The sequence below is a fragment of the Rhipicephalus microplus genome, chromosome 2 (genome assembly GCF_043290135.1).
Source record: "Rhipicephalus microplus isolate Deutch F79 chromosome 2, USDA_Rmic, whole genome shotgun sequence".
In the NCBI taxonomy this organism is placed as follows: domain Eukaryota; kingdom Metazoa; phylum Arthropoda; class Arachnida; order Ixodida; family Ixodidae; genus Rhipicephalus; species Rhipicephalus microplus.
The window spans coordinates 270,494,058-270,514,532 of NC_134701.1; the positions used below are offsets into that span (position 1 = coordinate 270,494,058).

Consider the following 20,475-nt stretch of genomic DNA (forward strand, 5'->3'; position numbering starts at 1 on the left):
GCACAACCTTCGGCAAGAGAGCATCGAAACGTCTGGCCTTCACGTCTCTTGCAGTTCTTCATTTCATTTCATTCTCATTTCAGTTTATTTTCAATTCCAACATGATAGATCCAAAAACTGTTTGGACCCATAGCCAAAGGCTAGAATAGGGTCCAATGATGCGATACAAGATGGCACAGTATCCAAACGACAGCACAAGGCAACAATAGCACATGTAGCAAAACAATAGAACAAGGCATTGAACCAGGATACAAGATGCTAAACATTGCGGATAAGTTAGGCAAGGTAACAGAAGCATGTAATGTTTATACACAAGCAAAAGAAACGCAATGAGTAATAACAACTACGCAGTAAACTTTCACTGGACGTACTGATACTTATACACAAGAATTGAAAGATTTTGTTACTATTAAGGGGATTACAGGGACACATTAAGGATTGCAAGGAAGTGTCTGAAATGCTCTAGTGTCGGACGTTCCCGGTTTCTTTCCAAAAACTCAAATAGCACTGCTTTGCATCTTCCTGGAGTCTTACTTTCTGAGGGACAACGTGTAGTGCGCAACACGTATCTTAGCGCTTTCCAGGAAACGGGAGTGGTATGCTATGCGTCGCCGACTCAGGGATTGCGTCTTGCGAGCCCGAAAGACAGCGCAGCCAGACACACGATTGTGTAGTGAAGAGAGTCCGCAGGTTGACTCGTCGATTCCAGTCTGGACGAGCGTTCGTTTCTATCTATATGTGCTCGCCATTCTTTCTGCGGAAACGTTGCAAGGGAGAAAGGCCACTTCGTCATCAAACGGTCAGCTAGCCGCTTGTGTGCGTTGTGCTGTTCCCAGTCTGAGTCCGTGCATGGGCGGGAGAGAGGCGTGGACAAGCCATGCATCACCCCATTCCACCGGCGTCGTTTTCGGGAATCGGGCAAGACTGGCACTGTTGTTCACGGAACACGGGCCGTACTAATGAGTGCGCGGTTTTGAATGCAGAAAGCATGTCTCTGTGGCTTCGCCTGCCGCAAGGTGTGTGCTCAGTTCGCCTTACGGAGAAAAATGTAAGCGCCGTGGAATGAACTCTTAAAAGATTTGGAAAGTGGTCACTTACCCTGTGGACGAAACGGGATGACTGTTCACCGTGAAAGCTTGCTCCATTGAAGAAACATGTTCAAAATTTCCGTGCACTTTCAAAGTGCACCTTTTTCAGTATTCATAGTACTTAGCGGCGGAAAAGTTTGGGATAGTTAGATCATCCTCAACTGCGACTCGAGCTTACTCGTGAAGTAGAGAGGAGGCAAAGACACGGACAACGTGGGCTCTGCAGTGTGTCTACGCTTTTAATGCTATTGTAAAGTGAGATGTCGTTTTCTAGCTGACTAAACGTTCACTTAGAAGTGAGCGTGAGCAATGTCTTCATTTTCTCTATAGTGGACGTGTAGCTTTTCACTGTGGTCAGAATCTAGTGGTCGTGATTTTATGTTTCAATGACCACTTTAACGGACAACGAATGAAGTAAGGATGGTGGAGGAATGACTATAATTGAGCTTTGGCGGGTTGGCAGCCTTCATGTGGGAAGGAAGACCAAAACGAGAGTTGTACCGAGTCATTTGTTCATGGATACTTCAAAGCAATAAACACGAGGATCTTATGGATCGCCGTATAATTGTGCTACTTATTATGCACTATAACGTGACCATTGTACAACACTTGCTATACTGATGTCATGCCGTCCGAGGTGAATCGATTAACTTATCTTGATGACCATTTCTGCTACAATTTACGATGACTATATGGAACGATGCATAAGCAAAGCAAGGTACTCTTCCACTTATCGGCTACAGTGCACTTGCATTGCAACCGTAATTACTCCGACTATCTCGCGCCCACTTAGGCGCGTGCCATCGTTAGGAAACCATTTCTATAATGAAGCTAGAACCTCAATTCTTCTTTTGAACAGCTTTGTTGGTGCGGCCGCTGGAGCTGCTTTTGATTCTCGACCAAATAGAATCGTCTACAATCACGGGACAGAGCTTCTAATTAAGCAAACTGTTGTGCCGTACCACTTATTTTTCCGAAGCACTGCGCTGCAATGCGCACACACATGGGCCGCCGCGCCTTTCGAAAGCAGCGTTAATTACACCGGAGCGGAGCGCGGTGTAACAAAAAGAAAAAAAAATGCATTAACCTTCGGACAACCAACTGGAAACAATATTGCTCGCATCCGCAAGCGTACAGGGTGTACAGTGAAAGAAACTAAACAAATAAGACGAAGAGAGAACACTGACACGCACAAGAAACAATCAGAACCGAGGGGAGGGGGAACGAAAACGAAGCGACGGCGGGTTCTTCGTGCCAACACCACGGAGCTATACGTTCTGCACGCACCCTTGACTGGGGCGTTCCGGCGTTCTTTCGCTCGAAGCGGCGGTTCATTTCCAGTGCGCGGCGGCGCTTTCGTTTGTCGGTGCGAATTGTTCGCGCGGGCACGGTTTTCCGTTTGCTCTGGCAGGGGCAGCCTCGGGTATACGTTCGAGTGGGCGGACAGCCGGGAAACTTCTTAGGTCTGTCTCTCCGTCTGGCCCCAGAGCTCCGGGTCTCGTCTCGGGCAGGAGATCCGGGGAGGAACCCCCCCCCCCCCCCCCGTTTGCCTTTCTCACCCACTCTCCCGTTCTTTCTACGTACGAATGATTCCCGCACGCTCGGTCTGAGTTCCAACCTCAGTGCGCGTCGGAGGACTCTCATCTCGACTCCGTTGAAGCGCGTTGCGGCTAGCCCCACGGCTCATTTCTGCGGTGTTTCTTTCACTCGCGCTGTGCAGTGGGCGAGACCACCTGTTAATTTCCGCTTGTCGGTCTTGGAGGATTCGGCGCGTGGCCGACACACCTCCCGCTTTTGGAACGCTCTTTGTCTTTGCTTTCCTGGGACAAGCGCATGCGCCGGTGCTTGTAGGAGTGTTTCTCCGAACGTAGACATTTGCGTATACGCTGTCCTGCCCCCCCCCCCCTTTTTTTTTGTGTGTGTTTCACGTATGTCTATACGTGCCTGTGTAGGCTTAGTGTTCGCTGTCTTGTCTATTGAGTGGACTGACGGAGAAAAAAAAAAGGAGGAGAAGTAAGGCGACGGCGTTTGAGCAAATGTGCGAAAGCGTTTGACCTAAGTGGCTCAGAATTGTTTCCGTTGCCGGTGGTTGCCGCGTTTCCGCACGCTGAACGCTCGGCATGTAGTGAACACCCGGCAGCTTGAGTCCAACTTCACGTCCAGTAAAAGACAGCTTGTTGCAGCGCTCTTTTCTTCGTAAAAAAAAAAAGGCCGACATGAATCGTACGAAGTCACGTAGCAGCAACACGAATAGAGCAATATTGAAATTTGCTATTCAAGCTGACTGCTGGAGGCCACGTTCGTAGAAGCTGATGGCAACACTTAAAAGAATTCCTAAATTTGATGTCTTATGTGGAGGACAGCTTCTTGACATTAACGATAAATATGTTTACGATAATAATTGCCGTATACCGTATCGAGCAATAAAAATTTTGTATTTCCTCTTTTGACTTTATTTCCGAGCAACTTATTCTGTGTTACGCTATTGTGTTAATAATCAATCCCTTCCGCACCTCATAAACAATTTAATACCGGTCACGGGATCACACCAAGTATGAAGAAAAAAGTACAGTAAACCATGAAATCTCGAACATGTCCATATACCCCTGTATGCCGATTAAGAAGGGGTCTTGCTTATCAAACGTTCCACTTCTTTAGCATATATGACTGACCCTGACGAAGCGGATTAGATGCATTTGGAGCACCCGTTACAGGTGTTGCAAGAACAAGTGGTTTTGGCTCAATTCCAACTGAACTTAACAGGATACGCCGACCCGAAACAACATCCGGTTTCGTACTTCGAATTTTCGGAGCACCGCGCCACATTTGCTGCATTACTGCATTACGCCACAAATTGCGAGAGCTTCGGAATCCTCCGCACACGACCCGAGGCATCGGTTTCCAACCCAGCGCAGCTGCCATTCCCGTAAACGTTTAATACACCACTCGTCAACACGCAGCGACAGACCTCACAGCGCGCCGCCGTGCGCCCGCTTTACGCAATTCGAAGAACTGGAATGGGCCGTGGCTGTGCGGTGGCCAGAGGCGAACGCTTTTTGAGTGACGTTTTCATCTGGTTCCGTCAATCACGGCGTTTCAACCGCGCTTTGCTTCTTCGTGACTGACTGACTCGACTCGGTATACGTTTTCGGGGAAACCCGCCTCGGAACGCTGAGAGGACCAGTGCGTGTGCTGCGTGCGTGTAGTATAATGCGGCATCTTTTCGGCTTCGTTTCTTATCGGGACTTGCTCCGCAGCTCTCATTCTGAATTTTTTTTTGCTTTCATTAGCTTTTACATCTTTCTCTTTTTCTCTCTCTTTAAGAATTCGTGTTTGCCAGTGCTCTACTCTGCATAGTTCGTTCCGCGGACTTACAGATACTGCGTAAATAGAGTTGGCGGGAAAGGGCATGGGCTCGGCAGCGAGGTTTTCGGTTGAAACTGCGCGTATATGCCGGCAGGCCTGCCTCCCCGACAGCCTCATCCGACTTGACGTGACGCTGCCAGCGGAAACGGTCGCAGGTGGGGCAGGGAACCTTTCCCACGCTCGGGCTCTCCGGTGGCTGCATGCTGCTCCGTGCCTCGCATAAACGTGTGCCGCGTGCGGACTGTCGTGTGTTGTCTCACGTGTCCCGCCTGTTTGCGCTGCGACTCTCGGAGTGACTGGCAGGGCTCTGCGTATGCCGTCATTTTATGTACGTGTGTTGTTCACAGTGTGGCGATCCAGTCCAGCCGAGGCTGTCGTGTGTAACATTGTGCGGTTGCTAGCGCTTAGGCAATTTCGCAGGACCGATTCTTGATTCGACATTGACCTGCATATGAGAGAGAGAGAGAAATAAATAAAAGGAAGAGACAGGAAGGTTAACCTAGAAGAACTGGTCTGCTACCTTACACAGAGGTGGGGAAAAAGGGTCGGAAAGAGGATATAGAACTCTCTACATTACCAAGGTGATAGACTTAGACGCCTCACCAAACACGATAATTCACCGTCGGTGGGGTCAACAGGAGCGATGCGAGAACTCATCATCACGTGTGACGTCAATATGACATCAACATGACGTCACAAATTGGCGAAATTTGGGTCGTCATTATGACGTCGGGTAACGTGACGTCACATGGAATCGTTGCTTAGTCAAACGCGATCCGATCTCGGAGGCCGTGCCAAACCATGGTGAGGTGAAGAAAATTGCAATGCCTCCGATCCTGAAGGCTGTGCAAGACCACGTTAGGCGCAAAGAACTTCCTTATAGGGGTACGGGATAGGATATTTTACCAAAGCCATATGGGCGTCGTGCTAATATAACATCGTTTCAGCAACATCATTCAGAGCGATTTGCAATGAAAATGCATGCCTCACTAAATCATCCCCCGCGTAAGATAACTATGATCAGGTTAGAGCAAGTGTCAACAGTCCCGATACGCAGTGATACACTGTGGACGGAACCGTGAGCTCCATGAGAAAAGGCACCGAGCTCAAGTTGTGGTGGTTACTAAGGTTTATTTTTAGGGGCGAAGCTCCTTATAGCGGCACCCGTTCGTTCCCCGTAGTATGTAACAAGTATAACATTTTGACCTCCAAGGTGGTGCCGGTGAGAGACTTCTGTGCGTTGTTGAACAATAAAAAATAGTGCTGAATGTACATGTAAATGGCTGCTAATAAGGAATGAGAGACAGGAGCATTCGGCTTTTAGTTAACGCGCAGGCTGCGATCACCATTAGCAGCCATTGGCATGTACAATGAGCACTATTTGACAAGAAAGGGTTGCTACGTTATACTCGCTGGGTGTAACCTCCTTAGCTTTAAAAAGGTTTAGCGAGCGTTGAGCCGCAGTGCCATGAATACAATTAACTTGTATATACCATGAATGAACTCGAGGTGGTTAAAAATGGGAAGTAGATACGAAGCGCAAGCCGTAATAAACTAAAAGCCGAATTCTTCGCCTCTCATTTCCCATTAGCAGCCATTGGCATGTACATTGAGCACTATCTGACTGAAAAAGTTTTCTACGTCATACTCGCTGGGCGTAACCTCCTTGGTTTTTGAAAGATTTAGCGAGCGTTCGCCCACAGTGCCATGAATACACTGAACTAGTAAATACCATGAACTCGAGGTGGTTAAAGGTGGGAAGTGGACCCGAAGCGCAAGCCGTAAGAAAGTGTGTGTGTGCCACCTCTCGTTTAGTCCTTGGAATGTCCGCTGGATGGCGGTGCTTCTATATGGGGAATATATGATGAAAAGATGCGAGATGGTGGTACTTGGAGTGTTGAATAGATGGACGAACAGACACATAGACAGATGCATGGATGGACGCATGAACGGACGCAGGGGCGGCTGCATGGACGAACGCAGGCACGGACGCACGAACAGACGCACGCACGGACGGGCTGATGGACGCATGGACGGTCACACAGACGGACGCATGGACGGACGGAAGCAAGAAGGACCGGACGGACGAATTCTTCGCCCCACTCTCCATCATTCACTCCGTGAATATGCTGCCATTTTTTTCTGTGGACAATACAGAAGGATTTAGATCTCTTATATTAGTCGTTCATTGTCGCATGCACAAAATCAGGAACGTTCGAACGACTTGGAACGTTCAATTGAGTGCAGCGGAAAATGTTTGCTATGTGCTTTCGTATGTGCTGGCTTAATTCGGTCGTTACTTCTAATCGATCTCAGAACCCTTCACCACTTCACTTCCTTTCATAGTGATATTAATTTTGTAGAGCACTTACATTGTGATGTTTTTACGGGAACCTGTAATCACAAAAAACGAAACTTACTTAAAAGGTTGTTTGACGTTCTGTGTTATACATAAACTCTTTTCTTTGTGACAGGCGCCGACATTTTGAACAATATTGCACTTCAACGACAAAAAAAAAAAAGAGGTGATGACCATAAAATAGACAATATATAATGCCATTAACAAAAATGTTTCGGCGCTGTAGCTATTCATATTAGCGAATTCCGGCAAGTGAAGCCGCTGAAAATACTATTAAAAGATGAAACTCGTAGCGCGCGAAAAAATCCGGAAAAAACAAGAGACGACGGGACGATGCGCTTTCCAAGCATCAGTTTGAAAAAAAAAAATGGAAATAAAATTCAGATTCTGTGCCAGATTCATGAAGCGGGCAGGTTCGTTTTTATCCAGCTGCGCCGCATTGCGTCGGTGCCTTGCTGCTACACCGATACAGCGAAACCAACTGCTGAGAAGGCGGTGCGTTTTGCCAATCAAACTACGCCGAGAAATACATTAGGAAACGAACCAAACAGAAGCGCAGCGAATTGTGATACCACGAGGGTTCTCTGCAACTGCCGGAATCTCTGGACCCCATCTCGCCACCATCGCAGCAGCTCGAAAGGCAGCGTCGGGGTTGTGGCACCTCGGTCAGACGCCCTTTCTCAGGCCTGGCTGCACACAATGAATCAATCAATCGCACTCGGGGTCTCCGTTGAACTTTCTCTTGTCAGATACACGAGCGCTCAAGTGGCCCATAGCGGCCAACCTGCGGCACGGACAAGGTGGAGGAGAAGCTGCTCTTTCGAGTGGCAAGCTTTGATCAAGAAAAAAAAGAGGACGATGAAAATGAACGAGGCGAGGACACGACGAAGCACAAAAGCTACGGCGGTGTAGGCCGGTGCATCGCAGCCCTTTGCGTGGAGGTTGCATTGAGAAGGGGAAAGGGGCGATGGACGACCAGCGGTGGCCGCGTACGCGCTTGACCCCCGGCGCGATCGGTCTTGACCGGAGCCGACCCCCAGCTGCGCCATTCACAGCCGCGCTGACAGTGGAGTAAGAAAGGCGCGCTGCTTGCTGCAGCCATAGCACCACAGACAGGCAGCTTTACGCCACTTGTTCTCTCTTGTGTTTCTTTTTTTTTCTTTGGGGGTACGACTGGCCACAGATTCGCGTACCACATGCGCTGCATAGGCTACGGTTTGGGATTGCTTAAACGTTGCAGGTTACGAGAGTACGAACGTGTAAAGGCGTAATGCGGAAGTTTCATCGACAGCGGCGCCGATGCTGAGGAGATAGACTTACTGGCTTTGTAAACATAAACTGCAGAAATAAGTATAGATAGATCGGCAGGGTAATTCTGTATAGATGTCCAGCAGACTGGCGTCTGGTTTTCCACCTTGTAGTATAGGAGGGAATGTGCGATGAATGGAGGGTAATAAATGGAAAGAAAATGTTTTAGTGGTGGATGCATGCACAACAATCCGTAGGTCTTGTGACTTAGCGATCGCACAACTTGGATCTAGGCAGGGTATATGAAAGTAGTTGCTGACTCTCAGCTTCTTGAAGTTTTGTTTAAAAAGCCGGGTTGTTATCTTGACTGGCCGCGGAACACAGTTCAACTCGATGTTGTTGTTTGAAAAGTAAGTAAACGCAGTCACGCTACTGTGGTTCTGTTCATATGCGCAGGCATATACAACTTTTATTGCCGCTTACCACCTCTAGTGTTGATTCAGCGGAGACGTGTAAAAGAAAGGGAGCGGGTGACATTGCTTACTGGGTGATCTGGTTCATCGTAGGTTCGCGCGAGTGGTTTTTAAACTCGTGTGGTCTGCGAAGTGTACTCAGGGGAACACTCATTCGTGAGTTCATCAAAATTACCTTGAAACACTTCTTAGCATTGTCATAAAACACTGCCTATAGGTAGTCGAAGCTTCTGATAACACACGAACCGAACGTTATGTCGCAGCACGCCGCCAGGAATTTACAATAAACCCTGAAAAGCAGTTAGATATCGCTCCCTATTTTCTCTACAAATTGATGTCGTATGCCCGAAATATGCGACATACACCCAAGTCCATGGCTGTGGGCTAATTTGAGTATCGTGAGCAGCGTAGTTACCGTGGCCGCCGTAGGAGGTCGCCACATTATAGCGATCACACAGAAGGAAAGCCATGCACCCGAGGAAGGAAAAAACGGCAGAGAAAGGAAAGGCAGAAATTATAACCACTCTAGAAAGACCAATATGCTGCCTTACGCTTGAGAAAATTACATGGGAGTTTTAAAAGTGTTGAAAGAGACAGAGAGCAGAGCACGCGCACAGAACGTGCGTGCTCTCGAAAAGTGTTGGAGGTGGTCGCACGCACTGATCAAAAGACTCATAGACGCTGAGACGGCGCTTAAAACATGCGAAAAATCCCTGTATCTCTACTTGTACTTGACGGATTCTGAAAACAATTTTGCGGTAGTTGACTCATGAGGCGATACGCTCTATCAATGAAGCCATTAGACGATTTATCAGAGATGTGTTGCGGGGTTTATTTAAAACGCACATTTTCCGTCTCTGTGAATGCAACAACACCTTTTCATTTTTGATTCCGTAAGAATATATTGACACATTTTCCGTTTCTGAGAATGCAACAACACCATTTGATTTTTGATTCCGTAATAATAGATTGACACGGAGCAAGACGTGAGAAAGAAATTAGGCTGATTACCGGAATAGGTGGAAAGCGTTCGCTCACGTGCGCATGTTGGCGTGTTTGTGTTTGGGTGCGTATGGGAGCAACAAAGTAAATTGATGCATTACGTAAGAGCTTCAATTGATCTTACGTCACTAACAAACATGGACAGCTCAGAAAGAATTGGTCTTAACTGCGTATGCCAAAGAGACATTTATCTGTCTCATTTCGGTCGTTACAGGTTAATGCTAGCTTCAAGCGTATCTCACATTGGATAAGCTCGCAGAATGGCGCAATGCTTATTAGGCGGGCTAGTCGGTTCTTGAATAATATGGCCGAACATCGCAAAATACTGGGGCAGGTAAACACACGGGACACGGCGCTGTGTCCCGCGTGTTCCACTCTCCCGCATTTCGCGCTGTTCGACCACAATGCTCATAGTACAATTTCTTGCTAGGCACTCGAGCTATACAGTCTGTCTGAATAGTGAACATCGGCGAGCACTCACACTATGTGCGATTCACATTCCGCGTTCCCGCGTGTGTCATATCGAAAACCTGCCTCGATGCCACCGCTTGAGATTGGATTTACAAAGAAATGGATACAAGATTCGGCGCTGCGTCTCGTCTGGACGCAATTCAATTTCGAAGCAAACAACCAGCGAGCGTGCACCTCGAGCGACGTGTTCGTTCATGAACCCGAGAAGAACAGCGACCTCTCGCGGGGTTCACAAACACGTCGCTACCCACACCCGCTGCGCTTCCCACCGAAAAATACGAGAGGTATCCTACAGCGACCAGCGTTGCCCGCTCCCCTTGTTACAAACCCTAGCGCGCCCGTCGGGTGCCGTCCACACCTTCTCTCTCTCTCACGCACGCTGGCGACGCGCCGCGGGAGATGGGCGCGCGCATATTACGTGTCGTCGTCCCTCGAAAATGAGATCGGCTACTTGGACCAACGCCGCTGCACCGCAGAGAAGCAAGCACGCCCGAAAATGGAAAAGAAAGGAAGGGGGAATGCGCCACGCTACGGCAAAGCTCCGGGGAGAAGCCGAACCAGTGAACTGTCTTTCGAGAGGCATACGTCCTGTCAAATTGAAATGGCCGCACGTTGTTGTTGTCGTTGGAGAACACCGGGGTAGCGGGGATGGTGAGCTTCTTTTTTTTTTTTTTTCGCGAAGGGCCACGTATCAAGAGTGAGGTGGTTACTGGGCGCCCGTCCTCCGGACACGGGGCAAATTGGATGGAAAGGCGCGGAGGAGCAGTGATGATGCTACAGACCCGCAGCAAACCGGCCAACCAAACCGCTTTTTTTACGCCGTCGCATTTTCGTGGGCGCGCCACGGCGCCCAAAGTGGATTTTTGAAGCTTGATTGCGTAGCGTGCCCTGGGGACGAGCGAGCCTCTGGTTTTGTGGCGGGACAGGCGACCACTATGTGTACCGTATATCGTTGTATATTTTCTAATACTTTCTCGGTTTTCTCGTAATATAGCTCGACACGTCTGTTTCTCGCTGAACGTGAGCATTGGCCGAATATTTGCGACTAAACTCGCTCGGAGGCGGCGTGATGCTTCCTCGTCTACATAGCCATCGCGTGGTTGACGTGCCTGTGCAACGGAGCCTGGTACGTTGTGGCGGCTCCTGTGAAATAGGCCGCTTTGTCTTTTTCAGCGGCAATGCTACGAAAGCTGAGGGTCTAAAAGTTGAAAAGAAGCGATTCTTCTAGGTGCAAGCTCCCCCCGACCCGTAACGTGGTTTTCCTTTCCACTTCACCGCGTTCAGCATCGCGCCTCGTGAAAGCTCGGATGCCGGCGGGATAAGGCTGTTCCTCGCGAATGATGCTATTGTTCCGCACAAACCCGTGAAGCATAATGTTGGTGACTGTGTGAGAATGAAGAGCATGCGCTATAGATTGTCCGCCGCTGTTCCTGCTGGGAAGAGAGATAAGTGCGATGTAATCAGCGAGTCATAGGCAACTGCATGGTCGATTCCTCTCCTGTGCAAGGATCAGTGGGTTGTGTGGAACGATTCTTGGAGCATAGGTTCTTCAATGTCAGGTTTGCTTCGGTTTGAAAGTTGGTTTTTACGTTTTGGATATATACGCACCACGAATGTTTAACATGGGCGGCTAGATTTTTTTTTGCGTGCTTTGGATGACACCATACAAAGCCATATTTATGTCTTCTGGGCTTCTTTACATGTTTCCTTCAATTCACCGCTATAGCTGCCTTAGAAGGCTTTGTTACTTCTGAGATACAACACACCTTCTGCAACCCCCCTCCCTTTTTTTTTCTTTCTTGCAATTCCCTTTAAGCCAATCATATGGTTGTTATAAGATTATATGAACATGAAGGTTTTCTCTATAAAAGAGTTCATGACGCTACAACGAGCCTATTGAAATGTTGGGCATGTTACTATATCGAAATATGCCAGCCAATGATTAAAAGAAAAAAAGGAAAATAGGAGAGAGAGGAAATATCGCAGAAGAACGTAGGGCAGGTGAGCATGGTCCCAAGAGAGCACATGACAACACAAATGTCCATTAGGTTGGGGGTGTTTGTGTTTTACTTTTCCAGCTAGTTTGTTCGTATGCGAATGCCTTACCTTCTCTCATGGTGAATCTTCACCACCAAGTTGAGCTTTTTTGCCACTCTAAACGGTAAATAGCGCTTGTGAACTGATATTTACTCACCTAGCTTTTCCTCTATGTATTCCTACATTCTCGAGCTGTTTTATTCTCAAAGGTGTCGATAACAGCAGGCTGATGTCTCGTGGTTTGTTTCTTTACACCTTGCAGCCAAGCCCGGCCGCCCAAGCGTTCCTCGCTGATGTCGATGAGTCCGAGCAATGGGAGTCCACTGGGCATGATGGGCAAGAAGGGCCGCATGGACGACTACCCGGGATACGAGAACGGACACTTGGCAGGTTGGTGTGCTTCGTCCACCATAATCGTCTCGAAGTGACGTGCTTTGTAGTTATATAGTGTTTACGTGTGCTTAGAACGTCTTCTATCTATGCAACGGGAGCCTTTGCATAAAAACTTGGGGACATGCACAGATAGCGACAGCTCTCTCGGGTGCCAGCGGTGGCCTGCCGTAACTGAATGGGAAATTGGCGAGTGTTACGACCGGCCCTAGGGAACCAAGCAAGAAGAGTTTGGGGGAGAACCGGTTCTTGACCAACGGTGTCGTCCACCCCCACCTCCCCATTCAGGCTCTTCCTCTCGCCGGGAGAACTCCGGAATCTGCTGTGCGTTCGTGACCATGTTTGGCAACATTTTAGGGCGCCGTGACCATATATGGACATCGTGTTAGGTTGTGCCACTCCATGTGTTGTGAGAGGTGTTTCCCCCTCCCTCGTGGCCGAGGTGCCGGGGACACCGTATTGGCTGACGATGCGGACAAGGCGCCCAGTGTCAACAACGCGGTGCTATAAAATGCCGAAGACGTTTTGTATCACTCACACTCTTCTCTCTTTGGATCAGTTGATCACTTCTCCACATGTAAATAAATCTCTGTTGTTTGTTCGGGCGCCTTTTTCTCGCTGAATTGTTGGACGATGGATCCTGCGACGGGGCCAGCTACCGAAAACGAAACCGGCAGGACCCGGAGTCCCAACACGACAAAAATCATATCTGACTGAAGAAAAATAAAGCTACTTACCAAAAAGGCCTCCCGGTTCTATACATTACCTACTCAAATATCGTGAAAAACTTGCAGTGTTGCACTACAAATGACGTGGTTTCCAACAGTGTTTAATATTTTACAATGCGGCCCCATGTGTTTCTCATGAGGGTGTTCAATTGTCCCTGAAAAAAAAAACACACAACTATTAGTGCGATAGTGCAATTATACCAAAACGTTCCAGTGTGTTTGCTGTATAAAATCCAAAGTCTTTTTTTTGGTTACTTGCGTTTTCGTTTTTCCCCTCCTAGTTCACGTTCAGATATGGCAGGACGCCTTCACTGCCACCTGGCACCGCGTACAAATATCCCCAGATTCCTGGATATGTGGGTGAGGTGGAAAATTGTCAACTTATGATCTTGTCTGCACCTCTATACTAGGTAACCTCAGTATGAGCAAGCATTATATTAAGAAAGCATATTCAGAGTATTTTTTGACAGCGCTTGTACGTTTGGACGCACACAGAACTTCACTCAACAGTAAACCGGGGATCAAAAAAAAAAAAAAACAGCAATGCCAACTCAGACGGCATTTAAAGAAGCTGACGTCACACGGCCGTCACCGAAGATAAACGAAGAAGAAAAGTAGGCAGTGCGTATAGGGACAGTCTCCCCCAAACGCGCGCCGCCAATCGTAAAGTCGTTGCGCTAGTGCGTTGTAGAGCTCCGCTCCACCACGAAGCGCTCGCGCACTCACTCGTTCCGAGGCGTGTTTTATTTCCCCGTTCCCGAAGTCTGCCAACTATCTTTCAACTCTCTGGGCGCCTCGGAAATTTATTATCCCTGGAAAGCGCGCGCCGTCTTTGGAACAGCATCGGCAGTAGGACTTGTTTCTGGCGTCACCCTCTTTTGTACGCATTTTCGCGCCCTTTACAGCTCCCTCTCTCATTTATTATCACAATGTTATTTAAATCCGCTTTCCGTGTTGCTGGCCGCGTTGATTTCGTCTTCGCTGCTCACTCTTCGCACGCCCACAGGCTCGGCTTCAGTCTTCACTTATACAATGCCCCCAGCCTTTCCATTTTATTCTGGTTCCCTTTCCGAGTCGAATTTTCGAGAGGTCCTGTCACGCATGGGTAGCATGCGACCAGTGTTTTCGCCAGTGTTTTTTTTTAATCACTCAAAATGAAATTCAAATCAGAATGAGAGAGCGTTACCCTATGCTATTCACCCTGCGTGGTGAAGGGTGGAGGGAGAGAGTGAAGAGGGGGCCATCGGTGGAGAAGCGATCAAGTTGTTTTCTCCGTACAGCCTGCTTACTCGCCATAGGAGGCTCCTTAAAATGGAATACAATACGCACATTTGGCTGCTAGTTGAAGATGCAAGAGGCGGAATATGCAGCGAGCTAGACAACGACGGAACGCGAGCCCTTTTTTATTGGTCTCGCCCGAGTCACGATATATTTCTCTCTCTTTCCTGCTAGAGAAACACAAGCAGTGGATGCGGCGTCAGAGGCACGGGGGTGTGAGAGGGTAGGGAGGGAGTGATGGGCATGTATATGTACGGGACTGGCTCGCGATTTTATTGGCCTGATATAGTTTTACGATTACTTCGCTTTTATTAACCGCCGAGAACACGAGTGGAGCCGTAAAAATTCTTCCCGCCATCTTTGTCGTCGTCATCGGTGCAGGAACAAACGTGGGTGCGCATTCGTGCAAAAAAAAAAAAGAATAAAAACGGTCGCCGGAACCTGTGTGGCCGAGACAAGATGTCGAATGCTCCCTGATCACCATGCACCGCATATTTTGTCTATCTTATGTTTTTTTCGTGTTCCTTCCTTCGCTCAGGTCTCGTATTTAGTTCATTTACATCTCCAAGTAGCTTGCCGTACTTTCGCTCGACTCATCGTATACCATATACTGCGGTATTTGATCTCTTGTATTCCTTCCTTGTTTTGTTTCGCTTTTCTACGCACGCACGAGTCTGTGGCATGCCAGTTGAACGCGCGCAACCATTTTACAGGCCCGGCCGAGGAAACAGAAGCCGCTCTTCGACAATCGTGAAGTTAACACGCCGTTCTGGTCATAAAAGAGAACAAGACGAGCGGGTTGTAGAAGATTCGAAAAATCGGAAAGGCGGGGACTGGCGTGGGAAGGGTACTTCGTGAGGACGGACAGCGTCGGTGCTTTTAAGAGATCGAGCAGTGCAGCTGCTTCCTCGACTGGTTAAAAGACCTCGTACCAACCGCGCATCCTCGTGGAACTGCGTATCGCGATTGGCCCAGCCTCCTGTAAACATTTTTTCCCCCTGTTTTATCTGACGTCGTAGCTTTCACGTCGTATACTCTAAGTCTTGTCGATAACTCGACTTTGCTACGTGCCGCGTGGAACACTGATAAGACGGAGAGGCGACGTTTTACGAAGTTGCATATCGTGCGCATTCGAGCGAATAAACGACGAAATGTTTATATCTCTATCTACACGCGGGTGATGGGGTAGAAAACGTTGCGTTGAGTTCGCGATGTGGACGATGGGATACTAGGAGTTGTATAGTTTATGATTCTGAGGACCTGGTAATAAACAGTAGGTGTTCAGTTCGACGCTTAACAAGAAAAATGTAATTCGCAAAAACAGATTGATTTTAAATTCAGTAGTGTGAGCTCTGCAGTCGTGAAACCTAGTTTTTAAGAAAAAAAAAAAGAAATAGTATGTGAGAACGCCCAACAGTATATAAGCATATCACATCGGCATGTTGGTTATAGCAAGAAGTAATAATTGACACAAAATTCAAAATGTGTCTCCAAGTGCATCTTTGGTAATATGCGCGAGCTTTTTTTCCAATTAGCACTTTTTTCTTCGCAGTGCTATGCACATACCTTGCAAACAGCGGTGCCAGTTTTGGTTTAAACAAGACCAAATGGTGACTTCACCGGATGATAGCTGTCTCTTGAGCAAGCTAATTACATCGCCAGAGCACGCCCATATATTTCACCTCAAAAGGCACACAAATTGTGGTCAGAAGCGTTGTTGTGTAGCGATGTTGTTATGACAACCTCGGAGATGATATTGCACTATCAATAAACCTCCACTGAACGTTAAACCACCTAATCTTGTTTTTCAAGAAAGAGACGGGAATGAAGAAATTGAGTGATTGCCTCGACTTTCCTGACCAGAACATCTTGTTTTATCAACCGAAATTTATTTGTTTAATAATTTGGCCCTAATCAAGTGTTGTTATCTTGCGTGTAAGCAATTAACAGAAGCGTGATGTCACTTCCTTGCACAGGGAATCACGTATGCTATCGCAACAGCCCTCTAAATAGAAACAGCGATAAGGCAGTCACGCAGCGGAATACCACGGCTCAACCGATCCTGTATCTGACGGGAGATGAAATGAGCACTGGCGCACGTGTTTGAGTACCTAATCAGCTGCCGCTGATGTTCCAGGCTGGCAGAACCTTAATGCTTATCGATCGAATAGGGAAAACAAAAAGAGAGACTCAACTCAACGAAAGGATCCGTATGCCACAGCCCGGGCTGGAACAGCGGCTCACATCGGCGCATGCAATATTTATGCACGCAGGCCCATTCTTAAGATAAAGGAACGCAGCGCACTGCGGAAGGGTGCATGCCGCGAGGAAATGCGCATACGAACTGCGCGAAGGGCCGAGGAAATAGACGGTGGGACGCAATGCGCTAAAGAGAGGCAACGCACAGAATGATGGAAGACGTCTCGCGGGCGACAGGCCGTCGACGAAGAAGCAGCACGAAGTGCGTACACGAGAACCACGAGAAAAAAAAGGGAAAGACAAAGACAGAATGAGGGGAAAGAAAGGAACGTGTGTGGGAATGAAGAGAAAAAATTCGGGAAGGCGACGCCATAAGATTGACTGGAAAACAAACGAAACAGTGATAATACGAGACTTCTAGTTCGAATCAGGAAGTGTGGCGGTCGGAAGAGGAAGGGAAAAAAGAGAGAAGGAAAGCGGGGGCCTTCAGTAAGCGAGCTTGCGTAAGGGAGAATGAGGACAGAAGGAAAGACACAGGTCATGCATGTGCTGGGAGTATGAGGGAGAGTTTGTTGAGAAAGGGAAGAGAAAGCTGGCGTTATGAAGCGCTCGAGCTTTAGGGAAACAACGGAAGGAGGGAAAGGAGGGACGAACGAGAAAAAAAAAAGAAAGGGCAGAGAGAAACAAAAGGAAGGAAGTGCGGGGTGGTGAATCGCCAGCCACGCGCTTCGATATTCAGTTTCTGGGAAATTTACTCCGCGCGTCCGAAGATTCAGAAAGGCTTTCTGACAGAGACTGACGATGATCGGAAGCTGCGGGACGAGATGGCTGCGCCGCCGCCTTGTCGGTTTCTATCTCTCCCACTTTACTTATGCTGATTTTGCGCGATTTTTATTTCTTTTCGTTGCGTGTGTGTAGACGCCAACGGCAACTACGCATCTTGTCGTTTTCCCTTTGTCTTCGGCTCTGTTTCGGGTGCTGCTCGGATCTTAATCGCTTTCTTTCTTCTTTCGTCTAAACTGTAGGTATAGTGGTCATGAAGCCATGCGCTTCCTTCAAACGCATGGTGCCCGAATCTCATTCTATAGGATAACGTGAGAGGTAGTGATAATACATGTTGCACGTGGAGTCGCACTGGTGCATTACACAGGCAGTCATGTCATATCGTGTAATACCTGTAGCAGCACAAAGTCATGTCAATCAGGTCTGCGCGCTGAATGACTCTGTATATACTATATGAAGCAAAGAAGCTAGGGGAAATTTAGGGACACGGCTTTCTTTGTTTGAAACGAAAACTATCACCAACTTACACAAAAGAGAGAGGGAAAGAGAGAGAATAAGAAGAAAGGCAGAGAAGTTAACCAGAGAAGAGCCCGGTATAGGCTACCCTGCACTGGGGAAGGGGAAGGAAGGTTTCATACAAGTTGGTCAAGTAATATGTAGGGGATGTTAGTAGTAACCGATGCTCTAGTAAGAGAGCTACAGCGGTGGTCATCGTCCCGCCTACTTTATGGGGTATACAAAAGTATTTGCGTGTGGGAGTGTCAGACAGTGCCGGTAAAAGTCACACTATAGCGGCAAGGACTGTTGGTAGAGCATCGGGCGCGTTAATCGAAGGTCGCATGTGCGGCCCCTGTCAGCGGCAACTCATCTTCTCGCCCACTTTTTTTCTTCACATTTACGTTACAATTATTTGTGATAACATCCTTTATACTTTACTTGTCATCATTGTCTCTTTAAATCCCCTTTTCCCCTTCCCAAGCCCAAGGTTACAAACCGGAGTCTCCTGGTTCACCTCACTGTCTTTCCTCTCTTTTTCTTTCTCTCTCTATTGTCTGTTCTCGTTTCTGTATATTTTTTTTTCTTGAAGCTTGCATATTCACTACTGACAAAGCATACGATTTCTTTTTTTTTTTGGCGCTTTTTTCTGTGGACGTCAAAAGAACATATCCAATCAGGCCGTTCGATCTAAGAAATCGTATCGGGCCAGTTGGTATGACTCCATTTTGGTAGGAAGTTGCTGCGCTTCCTACCAAGACACGTTTGATCTAGACCGCAAAATACCATAGGAAGTATACGCGCTAAAAACGTCTGTTTAACTGGTTAATATTTTAGTTTGGATGGCCAAAAAAGAACGAGTGCATAGAAGGAATAACTTCATCATCACCACCAGCCTGACTACGCCCACTGCAGGGCAAATGCCTCTCCCATGATCCACCAATCAAGCCGGTATTATGCTTTCTGCTGCCACGTTATAACTGCGTACTTTTAAGGGCGAAGCTCCTTAGGGTGTGGGTCTGTCCATCCTCCGATGGTGTATGTAGCCACCGGTGGCACATACCTGAAAGATCGGTCCTTAGAATGTCCGCTGGATGGCGGCGATTGTATATGATGAATACACGATGGAAAGATGTGAGATGGCTGTACTTGGAGTGCTCGCTAGATAGATGGATGGATGGACATACAGAGGGAGGGACGGACTGAAGGACACACAGACAGACAGAGGGATGGATGCACGGATGAACGGATGGACAGACAGACAGAGGGACGGCCGCACGAACAGATGCATGGTTGGACGGACGGAAGAACGGACTTACGTACGGATGCATGAAGGGATGCATGGCAGGACGGATGCACCGTTGGTCACACGGACGAATGGACGCACGGACGGACGCATGGACGTATGGAATTAACAACGAATGGGCGGACAAAAGGACGGACTGACGAATGCTTCGCCTTATAATACCAATCATCCTTCACTCGTTGGATATGCTGTGATTTTTTTTTAATCTCATTGGCCCACCTAACTTTCCGTCTTCCCTTCGTGCGTTTGCCTTCTCTGGAAATCCAGTCAGGTACCCTTAATGACCAGCGGTTATCTTGCCTACGTGCTACGTGCCCGGTTAGTAACCATTTATTCTTCTCGATTTCAACAAGGCATAAATGTAGTGTTTAACAAATGTATTCACTATTGTACAAACTCTCAGGATTCATTTTTGTACGAGTGAGCCGCTGAGCCTTCGCTGATGGTGTTGTTTTGTTTTCCTGAAACAATGTGCGTGCATTCTAAGGCGAAGAACGGGGCGACGCTTTGAATGTTTTACTTCGCGCCAAGAAGGTGGAGACACAGTGCGTACAAAAATAATTCCGGCCACTCTAGTGATGATCAGATTCATCCACCTCACGTTTGTTTATCGCACATAATCGACTCCGCGTCATGCTTGCCGTGTTTACAAACGAAGCGAGCAGGCACTGTGGGCATACGTGGGGCCTTTTGTTTAGCTCACTGCCATTCACGCCTTCCACAACTCATTTATAAGCGATGGCTCTTCTTTACAAATTTTGCTACTCTTGCTTTCTTGGCTAGACGTCTGTTGCGAGATCCGTGCAGCGTTACGAAAGCTACGTGGTAAATTGAGTCCATCACCAGGAAAGAACGTTTGGCTGCCTCACGAAATAATTTTTATACGCAGCAATGGTGACGGATACCCCTTAATTTATACTTTCTGACTTGCGAAATTTTAGTCGGGACTTTTTCGCGTAGCCTACAATATATATGGTATAGACACATTTGGGCAGTGCGCATAGAACGATAGTGGTAGTTGAGCTCTACGAAGGCATTAGCATATCAAGCTTAGGCGTTGAATGGTACACTTATAAGCGACACCCGTGCAGATAGTGCACAGACAGTCAACGTGAAGCTGGTTGACTACTCCATTACATTAAGGGACAATATTCTCGGAACATTTGTCACCTGAAGGCTTACACTGAGAACAAGCTTTCGCACGCACTTCGCTACAATGCTTTATTTACTGATATACTGGCTGCAAATGACG

The 20,475-nt window shown here is 47.8% G+C and overlaps 1 protein-coding gene across 1 annotated transcript in view; it reads left to right on the top strand.

Moving 5' to 3' along the window:
* Positions 1-20,475, top strand: part of LOC119169228 (dachshund homolog 1-like) — a 279,105-nt gene that overhangs the window by 146,672 nt on the left and 111,958 nt on the right. Inside the window, exon 4 of the mRNA XM_075881536.1 lies at positions 12,307-12,434. Coding sequence (XP_075737651.1) covers positions 12,307-12,434 — 128 coding nt within the window. The remainder of the gene's footprint in view (positions 1-12,306; positions 12,435-20,475) is intronic.